This window comes from Planococcus citri, chromosome 5 (assembly GCF_950023065.1).
Source record: "Planococcus citri chromosome 5, ihPlaCitr1.1, whole genome shotgun sequence".
Lineage (NCBI taxonomy): Eukaryota > Metazoa > Arthropoda > Insecta > Hemiptera > Pseudococcidae > Planococcus > Planococcus citri.
The window spans coordinates 49,994,011-50,012,325 of NC_088681.1; the positions used below are offsets into that span (position 1 = coordinate 49,994,011).

General features: G+C 32.3%; 2 protein-coding genes across 3 annotated transcripts in view; one reads left to right on the top strand and one right to left on the bottom strand.

Annotated features, from left to right (window-relative positions):
• The window catches only part of osy (oskyddad), a 62,472-nt gene extending 47,941 nt beyond the window's left edge, over positions 1-14,531 (bottom strand). Inside the window, exon 1 of one of the 2 annotated variants that reach the window (XM_065369137.1) lies at positions 14,134-14,531. Coding sequence is in view for 1 of the 2 variants with exons in the window: in XM_065369136.1 (XP_065225208.1) it covers positions 4,004-4,055 (52 nt within the window). In the remaining variant the exon portion in view is untranslated. Of the gene's footprint in view, positions 1-4,003; positions 4,303-14,133 lie in introns of those variants that run through there. The other variant, XM_065369136.1, reaches the window with a different exon arrangement.
• Positions 1-18,315, top strand: part of LOC135849016 (uncharacterized) — a 39,189-nt gene that overhangs the window by 7,531 nt on the left and 13,343 nt on the right. The window contains exon 2 of the mRNA XM_065369144.1: positions 14,984-15,105. The gene's annotated coding sequence lies outside the window, so the exon portion shown is untranslated. The remainder of the gene's footprint in view (positions 1-14,983; positions 15,106-18,315) is intronic.

Consider the following 18,315-nt stretch of genomic DNA (forward strand, 5'->3'; position numbering starts at 1 on the left):
GGCAATTTAGAGACCATTTATTATGATTTTCGATAGATTTCAAATCACTAAATGAATTCAAAATGACAAATACCGAATACGTAAGTGGTTTTCAATTGCATAAAAAATGCAGTTACGTACTTGTTTGCTCTCTTTTCGTGAATTTTGAAAATAAACGTCTATATGATGACGAAGATGTTCAAAAATACGTACTTGCATTTCGAATGCTAATTTAGCTTTCGATTTTAAATTATACAATGTAAAAAGTAGAATTTTGTGCGTCATTAAATCAATTTACGCCTATGGTATAGATAATTATTTTACGTCAATTGACCTGTGACTAACACGTGTCCTTTTTTTTTTGCCTCAACTTACATATTATTTTTCTTTCGATGTAAACACCCTCTTACTTATTATCGATTGAAAACTTGAATACTTTCCAAATATATGCTAATTACCCGTGCTGATGTCGTCAGCACGAATAAGTTTAGTACAGATTGAATAATTCCTCGTCGAGAATTTTTATTTGCTGCTTTTTTTTGGCTGAAAAATATTCTTAGCTAGTTTTTTATCATTATTGGAATCATTCCTCGTGTGAGAAAAGTGACGGACTTTGGAAAAACACCGTGGGCTCGGATCCAAAAAATTAAAGGAAATTCGGATTTGATGCTCTAAAATTGGTAGGAATTGCGTGGTCACGTCACATTTTTTGTATTTTTTTTTTTCGAGAAATCGGGGAAAGGGTTTAGAGGGATAATGAATGATCAGTCGTATTTTGAGATAAATGTTTGGATATTCAAATTCAGAAACTTCAAATGATTGGAAATCAAGATGTCTCATGTCTCGTCACATTTTCATAATTTTTCAATTTATTCCGAAAGGAAGAATTGGGGGGGGGGGGGGGTGTGAGAGAAAAATGGAGACGTCTACGTATTCAAAAATTGAGTTAATATTCGAACTCAACATCATTGAATTTGTACCTACTTTAGGTAATAGGTATAGATTTTTATGACAGAAAAATTCAACTCCAACTTTGCCCTTAAATGGGGTTGAGATTTCATTTTGAAAATTATTTCTTTGAAATAGCATAAAAATGTCTTCTTTGCATTTTTCATAAATTTTTAAGGTACCTACAAATGGAAAAATTGGCAGTTTTCAACTTTTGTTTTCGTTATCATCTTAAAAAAGTTCAATTTTGAGTTTTGTGAATTTCAAGTATTGATTTAAAATTTTCTATCGAAGTTTTCATGTTTTTTTTTCGTATTACTTGACATTTTTGTCCTACTTTCCTGTTTTCAGAATTTGTTTTTCAATTTGTTCATGAAAATTTGAGCTTATTTTGAAGTCGATAGAAAATTCCAATAATTTGAACTTTCACAGCAAAAGCTCAACATTTAATGGTTTTTTTTTCGTATTATGGCAATTTTTTTCCAAGTTTTATGTTTTTGGAGTTTTTATTTATTTTTCAATTTTTGTAGTTCTTTTTGAAAATGGAAAAATTTTTACTCGAATAAATTTTGTACCCGTTTCGTCTTCTCTCATCATTTTTTTGATTTTTTTCATGAAAAGTTGAGCTTTTTGAAGTCGATAGAAAATTCTATTTTGAACTTTCAAAGCAAAAGCTCAACTTCTAAGATTTTTTTTCGTAGAGCTCTGAATTTTTTTGACCAATTTGTCTTGTTTTCAGATTTTTTAATTTCTTTTCAGTTTTTTAGCTCTCTTTGGAAGTAGAAAAATTCTGACTTGAATAAATTTTGAACCAGTATTCCTCTTCTTTTGTCACTTTTTTGGATTTTTTTTTTCATGAAAAAATAAACTTTTTGGAGTCGATAGAAACCAAATTTGAAATCAAAAATTGAAATTTGCGGAACTCAAAATTGAAATTTTAGGGTGATAACTGATAAACGAGTGCAAAAGATAAAAAGCTGCCATTTATTTGGAATTGAAAGAAATCTTGGTGAGATTTTTTGAATTCTCGTTTCAAAAACCGATCTTTAAAATTGGATTTCATCTTCCTTATTGTAGGGGGGGGGGGGGAGGCTGACGAGTGACTGTCTCCAATTTCTATCCATTAAAAAATGCAGAGGCACTGCAGATGCAGAATTCTAATATAGGCTCGTTTTTTCGATCCAACCCCTCTGAACCCCCTTCCTCTTATGTGCCTATTTAGCAAAAAATTGAAAATAATCTGAGACGCGTCTTTTGTATAGTTTCCGAGGATGCTGAGTTGAGATATTGGCTTATTTTTGAGATACTACCGTGACCCTTTCGTGTTCCTCCAGCTCTCTCAACACCAATATTTTTAAAAAAGCTCAAAAACCATGAAAATGTGATGTGGCATTTCGATTTTTACCAGTTTGAGGTAATTAAGACCGAAGTCATGTTCGTTATGAAAGGCTGTAGAGATCATCTAATGGACCTCGAGAAAGAATTAGCAAAATCGCATTCAAAGGGCTCAAATTAATTTTTGTTCCAAATTGGTGTAAAATACTCATGTTTGTTGAGGAAAATCAATTTTATTGTGATACTTATTTCAATAGATTTGTCAAAATGAGTTCATCATTTTTAAATTTACACAATATATACTCGTGCTTTATTTTTATTTTGACACATTGGTGCAAACTTTCGTCGATTTTTACGACTTTTGCTTTCTTTTTCTAGTATTTTTTTTTTTTTTTTTGTATAATTTTAATAATTTATTTTCGTTTCCCAATTTTACTCATTTTTATTGCAGTTTTCATCAAATTCTTTCTCTTCTCAACCATTTTTCATATCAAAAATAATTTTTTCTGTGAGGTATTTATTAGAAAAGAAAGAATCCTCGCTGTCCCTTCCAATAAAGTGAGAAGTCCTAATATTCACCTACGTACCTATCTATCAATTTATTCTATTTTTTTTTTGAAATAATGGAATGTTTAAAATACGTTGAAAATTGAACTTTATTTTCTTTGAATATTTTTTTACTCCAGCTGGGGTAATTTTTCAATCAGATCCTGTTGAAAAATTTGACAAAACAAAATTCGAATGTCTTTGATCAATTTAATAAAGTGGATGAGTTTTCCCAATCAAAAATTGTGCTAAAAAGGTTGGACAACATTCAATCAACTTCTCCCTATATATCTATGTATTGTGTCTTATCTAATACCTTACCTACCCCACACAATACATCATTCTGTACCTTATTACGTAATAATAACATACTTATTTCAAAGCTGACCAACAACTGGATCAGCAACAATATTGAAAATATGCTGCCTGATAGGCAGTTAGGTACACAAGCTTCATCTCTTCTCTACCTACTCTTACGTATAATAACCTAGACCTGGATATGTCGATGGATTAATCATCTTATATTGTGGTATATGTAATGTAATTCAATTCAAATTAACCCGTTGTTGCCCTGTCGTCGCTGTAAAATCATTTAGAAATATTACAGCAAAAAAAAAAATTGCAACCATAATACATAATTTTTTTCCACGTATATTCGCAAATTGCTTCGAGTAATAGCCTATAAGTGTGCATACGAATACGTACCTACGTAACCCTATGATTAAAAAGAAGATTTTTTTTTTCGTAACATCCGTAGATGGAAAATTATTCGCACCTGTAGGTGTGTTGGTGTGACCGAAGGACGAGGTAGAATTTTTTTTAAAGAAGATAATAATCGGTTTATTCGTCAGTAGTAGGTACATAGTACATACGTACTATACGTGTGTGATTTATTATAATACATGTACGAAGTAAACGAAACTGTTGATTGTTGAAGTCAGGATTACTTAGTGGCTAAATTTAAATGGTATAATGACCGAGATTGTAGTAATGAAGACAATTTTTTTTCACAGAAATTTGAATTTTAATACGAGTGGTTTTGTACGAGCATAGGAATGTGTTACTTATGCATAATATTGTCATTTCAACGTTTAAAATTTCTCTTCAAGGCAATTTACCTCCCTGAAGAAATGTAGTAGTGAAAAAAAAATCTGAAATGAGTGTTTATTGTGGTATAGTGACCTAGGTAACTTACAACGGCAATTGTACTTGGCGCTTCGGCATAGTTCGTCCAAAAACGGCATCATCTCGCGGAAGTAACCGAAGACGGTCACTTCATTTCAGTGTGCAACTAGATGTAGGCGAGGTAACATGTGCAAAGGTCGCGTTACGGTATTTTAATCGCGAATTGATTCCATTCGTATCACGGATCGATTAACGAATTTAATTCGGTAATATTTTATATTTAAATTTGAGCACATTGCTGAGTTCTCAGTGGCACAATAATACTGTACATAGATACTCTTAATCGCGTTAAAGCAGCTCGATACGATCAACGAACACTGGGCCAGTGGCAATTATAGCGTAACTTTAACGAGCTACCAAATTACTTATTCTTTAACGCGAGCATTACAGCAACAGTTAAGTTAACCAAAAAGATAAATAAACATTGCGACGACGTGGTGGTAAAATGTACGAATAAGTATATGCGGGTACCTACATAATCTGTAGATAAGTACGTCTCGAAGAAAATTTTGCAATGTCAAAAACGAGCAAGACCAGCAAAAATTCGCTGGCGTGGAAAATCGCGCCGGAATTTCGTTTAACGAGACAACGACGACGACGATGGTCAATAACAAACGTGTTAATATCTTATTCTCTTTCTGCCTCTGTACGCATACTTGCGATTTCAACAATGTCGTAATAATTTTGTAGTAAGTCAGGTTTTACCTATAGCTGTGTTGGAAAAGTACTAGGTAGTCGGTCTTGGTGCTCGTGGTAAACGTATCGAATCATGTATGACAAAGTGAGGTGTAGGTGTTGACATATAGGTATCTACAGGGCCAGGGTACGACCTGGGAAATCTAACGTATTGTACTTACACGCAGATGTAGCTAATTTGGCGGTTGTTTCCATCGTATTAAAATAACTGTTGAGTGAAATCAAGTTCAAGGTGATTGACCCAGCTGCACTGATAGTGAGACGAAAATAAAGTCTACCTGAGATCGGGTGTAGTCTAATCCAGTTTTGCATCGTCGCCGATGCCAAAGACATCTCTGGTTTGGTTCGATTGGAAAAATTTGACTAGAATAACAATCTATAATCTTTATCTGTAGATTTTTCCTCGAGGATGTGAATGTGTGATATTGGGAACCCTTTACGAAGACCAGTATTTTGTTAGGTACTATTTGGTTTCTTTGGCTAGTTCCCGCAAGGTGGCTTCATTCTTCGAAGAAAAAAATGTGAGTGTAAAAAATTAGCCACGATGATCGCGTGGACAAAGCAACACAATTGTTCGGGAACTTCAATACACGAGACACCAAATTTTAAATATTATCTTGCTAGGTTCAAAAAGGACACCTTCAAAGGACCCATATGAACCACTCAAATCAATAATTTTACCCTTGGAGATGATTAAAAGCTGAGTTGAGTTGTGAAATTTTAAATTTTGGTAGGTTTTGATTTTCGTAATGATGGCAACAATGGGATCGTTAAGAATCTTGAAATTTCTTGATTCAATTTTTCTGGGTTTATTGCGAAACTGCTCAAATTTTAAGATTTTAAGCCATGGTCCCAGATCCTCAAAAATTTGAAAATGTGCACTAAGCACTAATTGCATGATTGCGATGCATTTTGGGGCCAGAGAGTTTGTCAGGAGTGGAGAGCTGAAGCCTACAAAATTGAGGGTAGAGTGAAAAAAATAATCCTTCATACTTTCTGGTCTCGTTCAATTTTTTGATGGTGAAATTTCAACTTTTGTATGAGGTGAACATTGGAGAATAATTTTGACCTCGTGAAAGAGAGATTGAGAGGAGTTAAATGTCTTCAGAAAATTAATACTTTTAGCTATTTTTGCACTTTTGTTATCGGATTGGCTTCTTTGATCCCAATACTGCAAAATGTGTACCTATGAACATGAAAAATAAAGTCAAAGAAGGGAGGAGGGGATAAATGCTTTAAATTTGTTGAAAACGTTTTCAAGTAATTTTTACAACCTTTTTCTCAATATTGTTGAAAACGAAAAGAGTGAAAATTCGTCTGAATGAAGAATTTTTCCCAGTGTTGCATACAGATTCCTATTTTCTTTCTGATGTGCTCAAATAATGTCCCTTGAGGAGAAAAAATTCCCCTAAAATTTTTGACCCTCTACCCTCGCCCCTTATCTGTATTTTTAGCGGTTTTATTCCGTGATTTTTGAATTAAAATTTTCTTATTCTGGTAAAAATGAAGGGGGAGATTTTAAATCACTCGCTCAACCGGCTTCAAGAAAAATGTTGTCAAGTTTTAAGAGGATTTTAACTTTTTAGTTCCAACATTTCAGGTTCTTACTCCGGTAAAAGCATCTCTTATACCAATTTTAGGACCCTATCACCCCCCCCTCCCCTCCGGTAAAAGTTCTCTAACTATGCATTTAGAAAAAAAAAACAGAAAAATGATTTTTTAAACTTTTTTATATTTTTATTTCCTGGATTATTTTGCTCTATTTCCTTCAAAGAAGCACTTTTCAATAGATTTACCTTCTCACATGTAAAAAAGTAAAATGTTTACCTTTTTCTATTCTAATCATTGGATTTGACATACTTTCATTGGAAAAACATTATAAATTAATGTTTTCGACTCACCTTCCTCCTCCCAGTTGATGAAAAAGTGAAACTTGGTTCCCTCTAAATTTTTGGGAAAATATAATTGAATAAGCTTAAAAATGAATACCTTGATTTTCCAACTTTTACTACAATTTTTTCAAAACAGAGCCACGTAGAAAGATTCTGCTCAGAAATGAAAAATTATCAGAAAATTTATACAGGGAGCAATTTTTCATCTTTTTTGATTCCTTTTTTTCGACTTAGAAAAGCTCTACACAAGAAGATCAACAGAATTTGGTGATCAGACGAAGGGTTTTTCTTGAAAAAATAGATTATGGAGAAGAACTCCGAAGTGGAAATGAGAATTTTAAAAAAAATCAAAGAATTACTCAAAAATTTTGAAATTGGGGACTTTGAATTTTAAAAATACTAACAGATACTTACTCCAGTACCCATAACAAAACACTATTCGACAAAAATGAGAGAAAAAAACAACAAAATTCCAACTTCTGTAAATTTTTTATCCTGAAAGGGTAATCTGGGAAGAGGAAAATCAAAAATGTTTGGTCTAATTGTAAATTAGTCTTCAACATTTACTATTATTAGTTTGTGGGAAGGGGGGAGGGTTCAAAACAGATCATTGGAGTAACCAGGATTATTCTCAAAGGAGGATCGAATGATATTTTTGAATATGAATAAGTTAAAATTCGAAATGATTCTGAAAAATAATCCTTCGTGTTTGACTGTTTTAAAAAATCAAGATGAAAAATGGGATCAATTTTTTTTTTTTGCTAAATGTTTCCAAAATCAAAAACGCTAATTTTTGTACTTTTTATATTGAACTTTCATCTGTAAGAGAGCAATAATTGCCCTCTTCATCCCTTCCCTTCGCCCTAGCCTCGTCACTAAAACAGATCAATGGAGTGGAAAATCTTCTTTTTTGAAGAATTTTAACAGCATTTGAAGATGAGTCTTGCAATAGTTCCCCGAATTTCAGAAAAATTGAAAAAAACCGTATCGTCTGTGGTTTTGTGTTTTCCTGAGGTACTGATAGGCTATTAGAATTTTGATACAAGTCAAGCCTCCTGTACTGCCCCACAAACCTCTTGAGTTTTTGAAAAAAATTGAGACTTTTTTATTTATTTTTTTTGCCAAATAGCAGAGTTTTAAGCAAAACACGAAATGTTTTGGAAATTTGGACAAAATGTGAAAATTTTTGTCAATTTTTGAAAAATCACGATCCCTTTGGTTTCTGTGTTTTCCTTCTCTGGTGAATTTTTAAAAGCCTGCTGGAGGCTCGAGAATATAGCTGGAAACCATCGTCAATCAGTTAGGGAGGGGGGAGGGTCAAAATTGAGCTGAAATCTGATATTTAGCTCTGTAATTCATTTCTGAATGGTTTCATTTAAAGTACCTAGGTATGTATCAAAAGTTTTTCGGAATTCAAAAAAGTGACATTTTTTAAGTTGAAGTATTTTTGGATCATGTAATATTTTTTTTTCTTTCTGACAATAAGGCCCAAAATTGTCACCAATTGAAATATTCCTCTTGTTCGTATTCAGAGTTGAACTTTTTCAAAAATTTATAATTATTCATCAGTTCTATATTTTGAAACCTGAATTTGAAAGATTTCTTCATGGAGGAGGAGGGAGGAGGGGATTTGCAACAGTATTTTTTGAATGTGTTTTAAGTATTTTTGCTTGGTTTCGTGGTTCGAATTAGGTAGGTATATAATTTTGAATCAAAATTTTCCAAACATTTTAAAGCTTGAAATTTTTTAGCTGATGATTCGATTTTGATAAATATGGTAATATAAATTTCCTGTTACTTTTCACGATTTTCGTGCCCCCTTTCTGTAGAAAATTGAGCATCAACTTCACAGAGATGGAGTATTGAGTGTCCAATGTCCCTTTAAAGAGCAATTTTTCGGCATTAAAAGTGATCAAAGCCTTTCTTACTCGTATAAGTAAGCAGATTTACCAGCCTAATGTACTATACCTATAGGTATAATATACATACATTATATGTGAACAAGACACCATGGCAAGCTGCAGGTCTTTCTACTCTCTACAGGATTTTGTAACCCTGAGGGGATGTTACTAGTAAGTACATCGAGTTCAAAGGAAATACCTTATAGCTTTATGCACTGTCGCTGTTGTTACAACATAGGAAATGAAGAATAACAAACCAGGGTGACTAAATTACCAGCTGCATGTGTGTAGGTCTCTATGGTATCTAATCTTCGTATTTATTCGCATGTATTTACGCGTGCGTAGGTATCAATTATTTTATTGCAGTAATTGTGAGAATGGCCTTTATATAAACGTATACAAAATAGATTAAGTTGGTATTTTTTTTTCGACCCAAAGATAGGTTTTTACTCGTATTTTCTTCGTTGTATGTACCTCGAGTATACTCTACTCGTACCTACCTATGGCTGTCAAGTGTCGATGCCGACAGAGGACAGACTAGTGTGGTTTTCAATTTCACTCTGTAGTAGGAAGACAAGGACGGTGTGTTTTCAATTTTGGATCCGGTTCAAGGCTCGTATTGTTTGGAGTGGACATAAATTATATTATCTAATAATGTGATTCCTCATTGGACATGATTTAGTCTAAATTTTAATTTTGATAGATTTTTACGCAGTTGTAGGTATTCATTTTTGATGGTCGTGGATTTGATTTAGTTTGTTGTGAGAAATGTTCCTACGAATGATGGATACTTAGACCTATACCTGGACTGACAATACACGAGTTATGCATAAATTCGTGTTCGGATTAATTAACTTGCCTACTGTTAATGAAGCTTTAATCGTAGACTTGATATTTTTTGCGTCGTGTCGTGGTTAACGTAATTAGAGACTAACTTTGAGGTATTTTTAACATTCCTTCGTCTAAATATCATGGTAGGTATACCCAGCTTCGATGTGTTTGTTGTTGTCTCGTATTTTTTTTTCGAATTTAGACATCTTGTTGTCTAATTTTAATTCGAATCGTTCATTTTTTTTTCAAGCTGAATTTTAATCAAACGTAACCTTGTATTGATCATTTAAAACATAATTTCGTCTTTTCAATCGACATAGAATCAATTCTCAAATATTTTGATCATTTTTTTAAATTTCTTAATTTCTTTGTATTTTTTTATTTTTAGGTTTTTCCCATTTTGAAACCGTTTTTTTTTTTCATTTTTTTCTTCAGTAAGTAGGTACTTTTAGTCCAAGAGCTATACCACTGTGATTGGGCCGAAATAACTGAAAGCTGGGTATGGTCTCAAAAGTTAGTATACATACCCTTATTTTGAAAGCACTTGGTCTGCCGATCCGCAGCTGCTGCTTTAAAGCTCAGTGAAAGCTCGAAAGTTCAAAATTTTTCTGAACTTTCAGCTGAGAAAACTGATGGCTAAAATTGGTGCATAATTATAGCATTTTTCGCGCTGAATCCGAATATATCGGTCTGCCGACCCATAAGTGCCGCCAAAGCCCCGCCAGACTGGGTCAAAATGGGAGCAAATTTGACAAATTTCATGTTTTTGGGCTAAATTCTCATAAAAAGCCACAAAATCGGGTTAAAAATTATTTTCAAGCAGTTTAACGGAATGCTCTATGGCTAAGATGATTTTTAGGCACCGAAATTTTTCAAAATTTTCATTTTTTGGGGGGTGGGGCGTTAGGGGAGTATTTATGAATTCAGCAAATATGGCCTTGTGATATATCAAAATATATGTTTTTTGGGTCGTAGAATTCAATTATGGCAATATTTTTCACATTGGAGGAAAATACGGTCACAAAATATATATTTTGATGTATCACAAGGACATATTTGCTGAATTCATAAATACTCCTCTCACGCCCCACCCCCCAAAAAATGAAAATTTTGAAAAATTTCGGTGCCTAAAAATCATCTTAGCCATAGAGCATTCCGTTAAACTGCTTGAAAATAATTTTTAACCCGATTTTGTGGCTTTTTATGAGAATTTAGCCCAAAAACATGAAATTTGTCAAATTTGCTCCCATTTTGACCCAGTCTGGCGGGGCTTTGGCGGCACTTATGGGTCGGCAGACCGATATATTCGGATTCAGCGCGAAAAATGCTATAATTATGCACCAATTTTAGCCATCAGTTTTCTCAGCTGAAAGTTCAGAAAAATTTTGAACTTTCGAGCTTTCACTGAGCTTTAAAGCAGCAGCTGCGGATCGGCAGACCAAGTGCTTTCAAAATAGGGGTATGTATACTAACTTTTGAGACCATCCCCAGCTTTCAGTTATTTCGGCCCCATCACAGTGGTATAGCTCTTGGACTATTTTGAATTGATGGATTGATCTTTCGAAAATAGTTGTATGTACCTACACCGAATTTTCTGTTGCTTCGATCAATTTCTATTCCTTAAGTCAAATTCTTTTTTTTCCCAAAGCAGTGGAGAAATCAACTAAAGTTATTCCTGGAAGATCTAGATCTGTTGGAAGCATGAAATCTGATTTTGAGATCTCTTGAAAAGGGACCTACACCGAGTATATTTTTTGAGAATGAAAATTTTCTGCTTTTTAAATTTACTAAAAGGAGTGTACTTACTTGATTTTTGAATTTTCAAAAATTCGTCGAAAATTAAAAAATAAATCTAGAGAGGGAGGTGAATTTTAGTCGTGAAAGTTTCAAAAATGCTTTCACTTGTGTTCAAAAGAGGTTTTAAATAAAAATGTTGTATTCTAATTTTTGTTAAATTTTAAGTTAACATCTTTTCATGCAATTTTTCCCAAAATTTACTAAAATTTCATTTCTTTCTGAAAATTTTTTAAAATTTTTATGATTTTTTTTGAAATTTTTATATTATTTTACGTGTTGCTTTTTTTCATCCGAATCTTGAAAAATTTCACTAAAATTTTCATAGAGTTTCATTTTTTTTCGAGTTCTTATATCATTTTAAAATTGCTGAAATTCTACCCGTTTTTGGCTGTTTATGGTGTCTTTTATTTAAAATATGTTTCAATCGTGTTTTTATGCCATTTTTCATGCAAATTTCTCTACATTTTGACAAATTTTGTCAGAATTCTTTCAGTTTTCTGTGATTTTTATCGACTTTAATTCAATTTTTGTGATTTTATTTCGTTTTACATATTTTTAGCTCTTTTTCACCAATTTTCATCAAATTTTATTGAAATTTAGTGATTTTTTTTTGTTAATTTTAGTCGATTTTTATGATCTTTTTTCAATGTTTTAATACCACTTTACGTACTTCTTCTTGCAATTTTTTGGGAAATTTCACTATTACTGTACTTCCTGTTCATTTTCCTTTATTTTGATATTTTTTTGTGTAAATTTTTATGCCATTTAAAGTTTTTCGATACTTTTTCGTAAATTTTTGGGAAAAATCCCTAAAATGTTAATTTGTTTGTGGTATTTTTTATGGATTTGTACGCTTCAACTTGTGATTAGAAGATTTTTCGAAAATATTTTGTGCAGTTGTTTCAATTTCTTTTTCTGCAATTTCGTCCAAATTTCTTCAGTTTTTTGTGATTTTCATAAAAGTAATGATTTTTGTGTTTTTTTTACCATTTTACATATTTTAAACCCTTTTTATGCAAGTGTTTCCAAATTTCGCGGAATTTTTATTATTTTCTGATTAAGGTAGTAATTTTTACTGTAGGTAATGCTTTTTTCTTGTTTTTATGAAAAAAGTTGTGAATCAGATCTCTAAAAGATCTATTTTATTGACTCGTTTTCATAATTTCGATCGATCTTGAATTGTTCGTGTTTATGCGAACGGTTTCAACTTGACCTTTATGAATCGTTCTAATTAAATATCTGAGCTGAATTTCACAATATGAAATTGAGCTGACAATGAGATTTCATCATTCGCGAACGACCCCATCAACGTGAATCTTTTCCGAAATTAAATTACTCTACGAGCTCGAGAACTACAAATAAATAGGTTACCATTCTATTCAATTTCTAATGAAATTCTTCGTTGACAATCAAGTCGTTCACAAACGATTCATTCAATCATGGGAGATATCGTTCACGAACGACTGAATCTTTTTTCTTCTTCCAGAATTTGTAAAAGAGAACGAAAATTAAGGAGGTAGAAAATGATTGATTTGAGCAAGTTGATTACCTTTCTTCTTCTCCTTCTAAAGGGTGAATTCATTGCTCGATATTTGTTGTCAGAACTAATAAAAGTCTCATTTAAACATAAGAAAGTATCGATTCATAATTACTTTTCATGTCCTTGTGTTTTGAGAAATTGCAGAGAAATAATCAAAGCTGAACTTGGGTTTCCACTTTCCAGTTTTTTGTTCTCTTTACAAAATAAAAATGTGAGTGAGGGTTTGACGAGTTTCATTATTTGTATTTTAAATTGTTGGATATTTTTCACCTTTAATCGGGTAGTCAAACTGGAAAGAAAATTATTGAAAGACAAGAAGGTGTAATTTGGGTACCAAAAATTCTGAACTTTGATGAAAATTTTCCAATTTCCTCAATTTTTGGAGTTTTTTTTAAAAATAAATTTCCCATCAAGAATCAAATGTTTTCTGTTTGATGATTAATTTGATCAATGTAAAATGAAGAAGAGTAATATTTTTGCATTGAAACAGAATTACATGTGCCTATCTTGTGAAGCTTTTGTGTTTTTGAATGATGAAAAATGTATGTTATGTCAAGACTCAAGAGTCAAGATGAAGTGCAAAATGGTATTCAGAAAATGTGCTCAAGGGTTAAGAAAGATGAAGTAGGAGGGTCAGATAGGATTAGATTATCTTTATTAGCTTATTTTTCATGTTTCGTATATTGAAGGAAGACTTGAAAAAAAGTAATAGAACAGCTGAGTCTAAAAATGATAAATTTTTGAGGATTACGACACGTCGAGTAAGAAATTAGTATCGAAGAATATCTGATTTTGGACTATTTTCTGAGAAATTGTTTTGTTTTTTTCAAAATTATTCTTTTGAAGTAGTTTTTTGTCATTATGGTAATAATTCCCCCTCCATCCCATACTTCTCTCCTTTATGTTTACTTTTACAATACAGATGGAGCTAATCTCCTATCGACTCAAATTACACAAATTTCGCAAAGAAATGAAATATGCTGTTTAATTTACAACTTTTGAAATTTCATTAGGTGCCTATTTATAATTTTTTATCCTCATGAAAATGTTCAATTTGCTCTGTGGTATTTCGGGCGTGTATTTTCCAGGCTTAATTTCCTTTCATTTTCTGCTCGAAAAAAAAAATAGTTGTTCATTCAAGATATGAAATTTTTTCTGTCTTGTTTTAGGTACCTATATTTCATCTCATGAGTTTAAATTCATTCTTTCGTCGGTTCAATCAAATAAAATTCGGCCATTATGTCAAAGCCACTTTCAACAATTTTTTTCGTAGATTTTTCGATAGCAGGTTAGGTACTTGATTAACCGCATACCTCCTTCCAAACCATTCACAATGTCGAAAAAAATTATCAAATTATTTTTATTGCATAACTTTGCTCTCATACACAGTATGCGTTCCTGCTTGTTTATAAATCACAACCAGTTTATATTTTTTAAAAAAATGAAAAAAATTGAATACACTAAAAAAATGTCAAGTACGTACTTCAATCTTGTGAAAAAATTGTCGTCGATGAAATGTACACAAAACTGCACTGTATTGATACAACCGCACTGAATTTAGAAAAAATTCACGACACAAAATCGACGCGATATGCAAAATAAAAAAATAGATAAACACCGGAAAAACAATGGAAAATGATCGAAAATCAAATAGTGAATTTGCGCAAAATTGCGAATAAGTAAACGGTACGAATAAAAACGCTAAGTAATATTATCGTAACTCGTCGAACACATGCACATTGCACTCACACAAGTAGATGTGCTAATTCATTTATGAGAACTTGAAATAGAGGTATACAAGTATACAGGTATACGACTCGGTGTTACGACTTAACGAGGGAAGAATCAGCAAGAACTAGACAAATATCCCTCCTTCGACGACTCGCCGAGAACCTCTATTACGAGTATACCCATTCCAATTTCCAAGACTGTAAACAACCTAGAGAGGTGCTGTGGTGTTGTTTTTGCGAAGAATTTTATTTTTTCTTCTCTTCGGCTATGTATTAGGATTCCCTATTCCATTAATTATTCGAGTTTTTTTTTTTTGTTGATAGGCTGATATGGGATGTTTTTTTGCGGTATTACCTATGAGCTTGGGCGAGATTTTGTTGCTGGATGGAAGTGATGGAATGTCGAAAGTGTTTTGGTTTGTTTTTTGAAGTTTTGAAGTTTGAGATGCTCGAGGATGTAAATTGTAAAGATGTCAGAATCAGGTTGTGTTGAATTAGATACGATAAAATACATTCTACTAGGCTGGAGTGGATCCAGTTTTAAAATTTTTGATGATGTATGTTTTCATTTTTCTCATCACGTTGTTTGAATTGATTTTTCAGGGATTACAGCCCAGCTCGTCCTCAAAGAAAATCTACAGCGAGTCGTATTCGAGGCCAATTTTACGAAAATATTGCGTATGTTATCGGTTGCAAAATCATGTATCGGAAGCTGAAACCTGAAAGTGAGTTTATTAATTTCCTAAGTGCGTTTTAATGATACGAATTTTATTTTTATTTACCTACTTCGAAGATCAGATATTGTAATTTTACATACTCTCAACGCGTTGTAAGAATTAATCGAACAGGTTCAAGGTTACGATTGGCGAAGGAAAAAATAAATTGGTTTATTTTACGTGAAATGGGAATTATCAAAACCAGCTTACCCGATGAAATGCATTTGCGAGAAAATTGCACTCCCCCTCTCCCCCCACCCCCACCCTAATGCAGCATGATCGAGCTACACATGCAGTGTGTTACGATTAAGGGTTTATTGTCAGGTTTATTAGATTGTGTTTTTTGATTAGGATGTTTCAATTTTTACAAAATTTTGGGAGAGGAGATTTGGAAATGTAATTCCAAAATTTTGTGTGTTAAGGCGTTTTTCCTCCCTTATGGAAGCAAATTGGACCAAATTTTGGATTTGAAGTTTACCCTTTAACGCATGAAAGATCAACCTATAAATTTCAAGAATTTTCATGACAGAAGTTGCACTCAACAATAAGATTGAAATATTTGGAAAAAAATTGAATTCGAGTGTTTTTTTTTTAATATTACGAGTATGTTGATTTCCAAAGCCAAATTTACAAATTCAGAATGAAACAAAAAGCCATGGTTTGCAGCAAAATTTTAGTTGCTAAAATTTTTTATTTTATGCTCAAGAACACAAAATTTCAATATGTATAATTTTTTTAACGACTTCGACTACTCCAGAAATTTAATTAAAATTGGTGAACCACTGGAGGAGTAGGAGGGGTTCAATCTTGATTAGGAAACTCTATCTTGATCAAATACATAAAATCGATCAAGATTAAAATTCTTGTTTCTGAATTTATAAAAGTTTCTGCTCTTGATAAAATAAAATTTTGAGCAAGGAGAAAAAGTCACAAAAATTTTGAAAACTATTTGAAATTCAATTTTGGAAATTGAAGGAGAAATTGAGATGTGGTGTCTCACTTCAATGTAAGAATTTAGAAGTTGTCAGGAAATTTTAAAAAAGAATCAAATTTCAATGTGAAATTGTACATATACCTAAATAAGATTGAAAATTCGAATTGATATATTTTTCATACAATTCTAGAAGTCTTCCATTTTTTTTTTTTTTTTTTTTTGGTGCTTATAATTGGAGGATTATTACACAGATTTGGTTTATTAAGTTGGTGTTTTTTAGTAGAGTTATGAATTTTTGGATTTCAGAAGGGTTGTCTGGGATGTCATTGAATTTGGGTCTATTAGTCTTGTTTGTTGTAATTTAGGACAGGTGAATAGTAAATGTTGGCTGGATGTAGGTTCATTTTCACAGAATTGACAGGGGGGTTTTGGAATTTTTTGATAGAGATGGCTGTGTGTGATTTTAGAGTGACCTATTCTTAGACGGGTTATAATTATTTCTTCTCTTCTGTTTAAGTGATCAAGGTTCTTCCAGGGGTAAGTAGGTTGTTTTTTGTGTTGAAACTGTTGAAAGAGTTTATTTTGATGTCTGTGATGACCAGAAATTTTGCCATTTAGAGTGAGTATTTTGTGTAAAGAAGGATTTTATATCGCCATCGGTGAAAATGGTGAAGGGTGAAATTGAATCATGTGTACTTTGATATGAGTTCAAGATAGTGGCTTTTAATTTTCAATGGGGAATGGTTTCTTTTTGGATAATTTCTCAGTTGAAAATCAATTTGTAGGGATTTTAATAGCCAAGGAGGGTAGGTTATGGGTTTTTGAATGAGATTTTTGAGATAAATTTCATAAGGTTTTTCATTTTAGAGATGAAACTTGGCATGTGGGTTGTCATTTTGTTGGAAATGATGTAAGCTGTATATGTATTGAGATAAGATTTTGGAGGGGATGTGATGGATTAGCTGAGGCTGATGTAATGAATTTATTTGTTACTAGTGATTTTCTGACATTTGAGGGTAGTTGTGCAGCTTCACAGTAGATACTATCAATGGGTGAGGAGTAAACAGCTCCAATGCAAATCCTTAAAGAAGAATTTTAAACAGTTTTCAAAGATATCGGCTGTTTTAATTGAAATTTTTGTAAAGCATGGACTACCATAGTCAATTTTGCTGCGTATGAGAGATTTATATAGGTGGATTAATAATTTACTGGTAGGGTTATACTTAGGATTTTTAATTATTTTTAATAAATTGATTCGTTTCAAGAGTTCTGATTCTACAGTTGGAAAATGAGGGGGGGGGGTCTAAGTTAGTTTTTTATCAAATGTGAGTTTGAGAAATTTGATAGAAGATTTTGAACTCCAAGGAGCGACCTTTAAATTTTAGAGTAGGTTTTGGGTTAAGTACTTTGATTTTTTCTGGAAAAAAGTACACAATGTGTTTTAGATTCTGAAAAGCTTAAACTATTTGAAGAGTGATATTCCAAAACTCGCTTTGTCTATTTTTATCGAAGTTGGGTTTTTAGCGGTACCTGGTAGATGAAGTATTAACTCACATTCCTACATCATCAACCTACCAAAATGAGGTGTTAAACTCACCTAAACAGCCAATTCACTAAAAATTAAAAAAAAAATAATGTTCCAAAACGCGCTTTGTCCATTTTTATTGAAATTTTTTTCAGCAGTATTTAGTGGATGAAGTGTATACCTACACTCCTACATCATAAATCCACCCAAATAAAGTGCTAAACTCGCCTAAAAAGCCAATTTACCCGTTTAAAGGGAAACTGTTTTTCCTCTTTCCTGAAAAGTTGTGAAAATGGACAAAGCGAGTTTTGGAATATCACTCTTCATTTGTTTCAGCCCATTTTTCAATTTGATTTAGGGTTTCTTGAATTATTTCTACAATAAGATTGATGTTTTTAGATCTAAGAGAGGTGTTTAAGTCATCTGCAAAAATTCTCAAAGAGAGTGGTTTAGTTATAAAATCATAAGTAAATGTCATCACAAAATAATTGTATCAATTTTTTGGATTTCACTGTCTACAAAAACCTGGAAGACAATAAATTTTCTACTAAGTATTACAGAAAACCCACGAAATCTCATCGTATGATTAATTATCTGTCTTTTCAACCTAAACATTACAAACTTAACACAGCTAAAAATCTCCTCAATCGTATGTTGAGACTCACATCTTCTAAATTTCATGCTGATATTAAGGCTCAGTTTCTGAATATTCTTAAGGATAACAATTTCCCTAAAATTGTAGCTAAACAACTTTTCGAAT